The sequence below is a fragment of the Priapulus caudatus genome, unplaced genomic scaffold (assembly GCF_000485595.1).
Source record: "Priapulus caudatus unplaced genomic scaffold, Priapulus_caudatus-5.0.1 Scaffold1338, whole genome shotgun sequence".
In the NCBI taxonomy this organism is placed as follows: Eukaryota; Metazoa; Priapulida; class Priapulimorpha; order Priapulimorphida; family Priapulidae; genus Priapulus; species Priapulus caudatus.
This window is the reverse complement of record NW_014578399.1, coordinates 61,356-68,017: the sequence shown is the minus strand read 5'-3', so window position 1 is coordinate 68,017 and position 6,662 is coordinate 61,356. Positions and strand designations below refer to the sequence as shown.

General features: G+C 42.8%; 2 protein-coding genes across 2 annotated transcripts in view; one reads left to right on the top strand and one right to left on the bottom strand.

Moving 5' to 3' along the window:
- Nucleotides 1-387: 387 nt before the first annotated feature.
- LOC106816292 (sulfotransferase family cytosolic 1B member 1-like) lies at nucleotides 388-2,273 on the bottom strand. The gene is made up of 5 exons (XM_014820875.1): nucleotides 2,007-2,273; nucleotides 1,606-1,735; nucleotides 1,371-1,465; nucleotides 856-1,039; nucleotides 388-497 (listed from the first exon to the last, which is right to left on the bottom strand). The coding sequence occupies exons 1-5, from the start codon at nucleotides 2,271-2,273 to the stop codon at nucleotides 388-390; spliced, it is 786 nt and encodes a 261-aa protein (XP_014676361.1).
- Nucleotides 2,274-4,959: 2,686 nt separating this feature from the next.
- The window catches only part of LOC106816291 (multiple epidermal growth factor-like domains protein 9), a 16,780-nt gene continuing 15,077 nt past the window's right edge, over nucleotides 4,960-6,662 (top strand). The window contains exon 1 of the mRNA XM_014820874.1: nucleotides 4,960-5,128. Within this exon, the coding sequence (XP_014676360.1) occupies nucleotides 5,023-5,128 (106 nt within the window). The 5' untranslated portion in view covers nucleotides 4,960-5,022. The remainder of the gene's footprint in view (nucleotides 5,129-6,662) is intronic.

Below are 6,662 nucleotides of genomic sequence, written 5' to 3'. Positions count from 1 at the left end.
TCAGCTAAGTAGTTGCTAGGTAGTAACACCTGGAGGTTGCCTGTTGTCATCTAGTCCGAGCCGACGCAGACCCCAGTAATGGGGTCAGGGACCCCAGATAAACCCGCACCCTCAGATTAGCAAAGCGGAGTTTACGTCTGCATTGCGGACTAGTTGTCATCAAGTCCCACATTAGATATCCACGTCACGATTAGGCCACACCCCCATTCAAATCGTTGATTTTACTGGATTTACTATTGCTTCAAAGTTACAAAAACACGTTTTTTTGATATTGTTTATTGTTTTTTACTGAGAAAATATAGTTGTGTTCACATAAGAAATATATGACCGGACGCGTAGCTTGGGAGCTGGGCGTCCGGTAGTTAAGTCCTACATTAGATATAGTGTTTACTCGTAGTCGAACGTTAGTCCATCAGGCTCCAGCCACTTCTTGTTCAGTTGGTCCACCATGTCGTTCAGCTCGGGAGTGAAGTAATTCTTCCAGTCTCCAATTTTTCCTGTGGATGTAGTGAACCGAGGTTAATTTGTGGCAGGCTTACAGCAAAATGCATTTTCTTCTCTCAAGGGCAATTATATCAATAACGCTGATGTCTTGCTTTCTCTGAAAATGAAACCTGAAATGAACCATAATAACGAATGGTAGTGTGTCTGCTAACCTTTGCACATGAAAACGCCCATTCCAGCATGTAAGTTTTGTCTTAACAGACTCATAACTAGCGGCGCATAGCGTCTATGTACATCTGAATGCTCCCGGTATGTACCGATATTGCTGGTGATACAAAGCTGCTGCTTGATACTTGCTTTGCAATGAAATGAACACAGTTACACACTACGAATGGTAGTGTGTCTGCTAACCTTTGCACATGAAAACGCCCATCCCAGCTTTCGTGAATCCAATGTTCTGCAGATGAGATTTGTTGCTTGCAGAATTGTCCTTCATCGTCTTGAACGTGCAGTGTTCGACGATGGTTTGCACCTGCTCCTCAGTTAGCTCCTTATCCAGGAATGCCGCTATCCTCTTCACCTCCTTGTTCAGATTCTAGGTTTGTAATATCACCAGGAAAACAGTGAGTGAAGGAGAATTAGACCATATTTATCACTCAGTTCCGTATGAATTTTGCATAGTGATACATAGGTTAGTCTGGCTTTTTGTAGGCACTTAACTCTACTGTCATACAAACGTAGAGACGTTGTGCTTTTTTGCAAGTCTGTTGTTACCTGTTATTAAAGCAGATATACAGGTCACACTTTCTTTTCGTAGTTATCACGTTGTGTGTTTTGTTATCAACTAAGAATATTGAATAATATAATTGGTAAGCACAGAAAGCCATTGCGAACTACAGTAAACTGAATACTGAAGTGAGATTTATCGTAATCATGTCTTCATACTTTAGCAGAAGCATATTCCATTCGTCTCTTAGCCTCCAGTAGTCAAGGTGATGGTCCCAAAAAGATCCGTGACCAACTGCAAATGATGTGGATAGTTGGATAGTGGATAGGCATGTAGTTAATGAGATTTTAAACTAACATGTACAGCAAAATCTATGTACGATTATACTCATAGCCTCATAGCAGCTGCTTACCCACAATATCCATTACCCTTACCAGTGACACCCATAAAGAACTCCTTTGCAAACTCTTCGAAATTGCCTTTGTAGTTGAAGTGCGTTAGCATCTTTAAGAAGTGGTACATTGAAACACAAGTGTCCTTTGGATTTCTCATCGTGTAGATAATCTGTGGGAACACACACGTGTGATTGATTTATTATTAATTATTGCCTCGGGGTGGCAGTACTCATTTGATGGTTAGGACCTTGCCGTGGCTGCTACAACTCGAAGCTGACACAATAATATCGAAGGATATAAAGTGTCGATTGACCAACTTATTTATCACTACAGCCTGCACTTACTATACGTAACACAGCAATGTTGCTACTGAGTGAGGCGTGAGGCACGTCACAGTGAGACAGTAAGTACATGTTGGAGGAGCGTGACTCTTGGCTTACCTTTAGCTTCTTTCCCCTTATCTGGTGAGGCAGTACAGGTAGTGCGAGGTGAGTCTTAATTAGACGTGGCGAGGGCATCTTTCTGATCGCAGGCCTCTGATTACTGAACGGGTACTCAAAGAACGGGAAGCGTGTATCCAGTTCTACAGTGTTGGCCGTTTCTGTGTTGGCGTTGTTGCATACGAGCCATACGATTTCCTGCGTCCATGTGGTACCTGGACAGCAATATATTGATTCCTCATTACTCGCGGCAGCGTAGAGATTCATAATTGGAAACGAGGCATATTGATTTCAAAGTGAGAGCACTCACTCACTCACGCATTAGAATACGTATCTCTAACCGTGGCTTAATATAAGTAAATATTTATTGCCAGGATTGGTGATCGATTAAATGTGATATTTTCGTTCTACGTCATTAACATCACGAAGATTTCCTATTGCTTAATAGTCAGGGCCGTAGCCTGCGGGGGGCAGCTGCCCCACCTAGATTTTGGAGCCAAAACCAAAACAAAAGTTCTACTAAAAGAGAATTGTCGTAGTCAGAATGAAGGCTGTACATGTACTCAAAAGCGCCTCAAATACCATCTCCTGCGATCTACAATTTCAAAATGTTCTGTGGGAGAGGACCCCCAGACCGTCCACCTGTTTCTCACCTCCTACTTGAAATCCTGGATCCGCCACTGCCCCCCGGCCCTGATAGTAGAGTTTGATCAAGGGAAGTGGTTACGTGCATATATGCATATATAAGCAGTTTACCCTATTACATCATATTGCCACTGTTCAATCTGTAAAACCAATATAAATAACTATTACCTGAGCGATAACGTATAGGGTTTCAATTACATTTGAAATATCATCAGATTAGACAGGCAAGTTCAATTCTGCGAGCTAAATGTGTATGTTGTTAGCACTCTACAGTGCGTGCTGGTTAGATGACAACTCACCACACTTAGGGTACGTAATGACCCAGATGTCGTCTGAACGAATTCCGAAGTTGTTTGTTTCCTCCAATCTCAATATGTGATCTTCTGAGACGTAAATTGCTGTAACGTACAAACGACACCGATAGAAATTAGTCTAAATTCATTATGGGCTAATTATCAGGGATACATACGACCCTACTTGGGTATTTATACAGTAATGTCAACTACGCATATATAACGAAGCAGCAGAGGATTAATGTTCAATTAAAATTCTTCATCCATTTTAATGACAGCAAAGTCTCTCGAAACTACACCTTTTAGTTTTACTGACTTTTCTCATAGTGCGTTACAGAATCCAAACGGTCTTGCTTCACATGCGTCCAAACAGAGGAATTGCTCCGACCTGTGATTGGAGGATAAAAATAGACCCCGCCCACTTTTCCATTTTTGGAGGATGAAAATAGAATTCGTGACGTTTCGTTTCACCGGTCATATCCGCGCGTGCATATTTGCTAATTAATTAGACTAATCGCGCTTCAATAGACTCAAAATTCACAGAGATTAAGGCTAACACATGTGTCTATAATAGCTAGAATTTATAGAAATGTAACTCAAATTGTTCGCTCCATATGATAGTTAGTACACGTTCCTACCAGTCATAGCATAGCGTATGCGGCGGGAGTGGGCGGGGTCTATTTTTATCCTCCAATCACAGGTCGGAGCAATTCCTCTGTTTAGACGCATGTCTTTGCCTCCCCTGTCCCTCGCTCAGCCTCCTTCTTTATCTACCGCCCCCAGCTATCTTTCCTGTAGCCTTTCTCCAGTCTCCGATCCCCTCTCCCCCTCAGCAAGCTATATTATGAAGTTTGCCTCAGACGGCACTGCACGTCTTACACGGTGCGCGCGCATGCGCAATATCTCCCGAGATAAATCGTATTTTGCAAAGATTATGAATTTAAAACGAAGAGGAGTTATCCTAGCATAGATTTATATGATAACATCCATTCTGTAGACATCATTTAAGAAATAGGAGGAAGACCTTGCAAGTAAGGTCCCGGTTGCGTATACCAGCCAGTACACAATACGACTACGTTAGTGTGTTAGCGCATGCGCAATATCTCACCAGAGGAGTTATATTTTGTGGTGAATATGCATTTAAAATGGTTAGGAGCTATCTGAGCATAGATTTCCCTAATAAACTTTTATCAGTACAACTGTGTTTATAATTAGGAGAGCGCCCTAGCATGTAGGGTACAAAACACTTACTTTATGTCCTCGCGTCCTTCCCCTTGCCTCCGCTGTCACTCGCTCAGCCTTCTTTTTCTACCGCTCCCAGCTATCTTCCCTGCCGTATTTCCTCAGTCTTCCATCCCCTCTCCACCTCAGCAAGCTATATTATGAAGTTTGCCTCAGACGGCACTGCACTCCTAACACGGTGCGCGCGCATGCGCAATATCTCCCGAGCGAAATCAGATTTTGCAAAGATTATGCATTTATAATGAAGAGGGGTTATCCTAGTATAGATTTACATGATAACATTCCATCAGTAGACATCATTTAACAAATAGGGGGAAGAACTTTCATGTAAGGTGTCCGTTGCGTATACCAGCCAGTACACAATACGGCTACGTTAGTGTGTTAGCGCATGCGCAATATCTCACCAGATGAGTTATATTTTGTGGTGAATATGTATTTAAAATAGTTAGGGGCTATCTCAGCATAGATTTCCCTAATAGACTTTTATTAGTTGACATGTGTTTATAATTGGGAGAGCGCCCTAGCATGTAGGGTAGAAAACACCTACTTTATTCCCTCGTGTCCTTCCCCTTGCCTCCGCTGTCCCTCGCTCAGCCTCCTTCTTCTTCTACCGCCCCCAGCTATCTTCCCTGTCGCATTTTTTCAGTCTTCCATCCCATCTCCACCTCAGCAAGCTATATTATGAAGTTTGCCTCAGACGGCACTGCACGCCTAACACGGTGCGCGCGCATGCGCAATATCTCCCGAGAGAAATCAGATTTTTCAAAGATTATGCAGTGCAACTGCAGCGAGTGACGGGCCTGTCGAACTCTGCGTCCTTCTCCGGCCTGCAGCCGATGACGTCGTATTCGATCGGCGTTTCCGCGCAGTACGACGACACGGAGTTTCGCAAGGCGGGAGTCATGACGGCGTCCACGAGGTTGAACGTCAGCGACGACGTCGGTACGCGAAACGCGCGAGGCGGTGCTTAGTAAAGCTGCCACTTCTTTATCGCCTTTTGCATCCTGTTCGTGTATTATTTTGTCCTGTAATTATTCAGTGTCTTGTACTGATTGTCAGTGTGTTATTTGTTCTGTACTTCTTGTCTTTGTGTTATTGCGTCCTGTGCTTCTTTATGTTCTTGTAGGTTCTGCTTGTATTATTTTGTCCTGTATTTCTTCACGGTCTTGTACTGATTGTCAGTGTGTTATTTTGTTCTGTACTTCTTGTCTTTGTGTTATTGTGTGCTGTACTTCTGTATTGTCTTGTACTACTTGTCAGTGTGTTATTGTGTTCGTTTCTTCTTAATTGTCTTGTACTGATTTTTTGTGCTTTTCTTCTGTGCTTCTTTATTGTCTTGTACTACTAGTCAGTGTGTTATTTTGTATTTTGCTGCTTTTCCACGTGTTATTTTGTCTTGTACTTCTTGTCCTTGTGTTATTTTGTCATGAGCTGCATTATGTTCTTGTAGGTACTGCTTGTTCAGGTATAGTTTTGTTTTTTACTGCTTGTCCGTGTGTTGTTTTTTCTTGTAGTTGTACTGTTTCAGGTTATTTTATGTACTGCTTCCTGTGTGTTATTTTGTTATATACTTCTTCATTGTCTTCTAATGCTTGCCACTGATATTAAGTACTTTTTCTGCTTGATTTTGTGCTAGTATTTCTGCAATCGGCATTCATGTAAGAGTCATTTTAAAATTTTAATAATTTCACACTTAAGCTGCGAATGGCTTTATCGTACTGCCTCAGCTGTCGATGTGTAATGCGTCGACTAAATTTAAATGACTCGACAAGTAAATATCTCGCTGGGGGGGCGGTTCCAAAATTGGTATTTGAAGCTCCAGGCACCCACAGTAGTACGATAGCTGACGTAATGCCGCTGCACCAATTCTGTTTTCACAGTAGCAAGCAAGACATGCGTCTAAACAGCTAGGAATTGCTCGCATTTCCTCGGGATCTGCCAGTCTCGATAAACATAGACCCCGCCACTCCGCGGCCGCATACGCATGCTTATGATGGTTTTAGGAAACGCCCTGTTACCTATAACCACTATTCATATGCTGTACTTCGTCCCCTCCTCCCTCGCATACCTCGGGCGAAACATATTTGAGTTACATTTCTCATAAATTCTTCAGCTATTACTACGCACTACACTTCGTTAGCCCTGTTAATCTCTACGAGAATTTTGGAGTCTATATTGGAGCGCCGCTTCTCTTCGTAATTACATTTAGCACCTCTACATTTATGCACGCGCCGGATATGACCGGGCTGTAAGAACGAAACGTCAAACGAATTTCTATTTTCATCCCTCTCGAAAAATTGTGGTACACGACAAATATTGAGGGCCCCTCTCGCTCTGCGCGGGCGTCTAGTTCTTATCCTCAAGTCACAGGTCGCAGCAACTTCCTCTTGTTTTCGCATGCGTCATTCGTTGACAGCCAAGACCCCGTTTAGCTATTCTCCTGCTTACTACCTGCACTATGAGAATAAAACTCCCC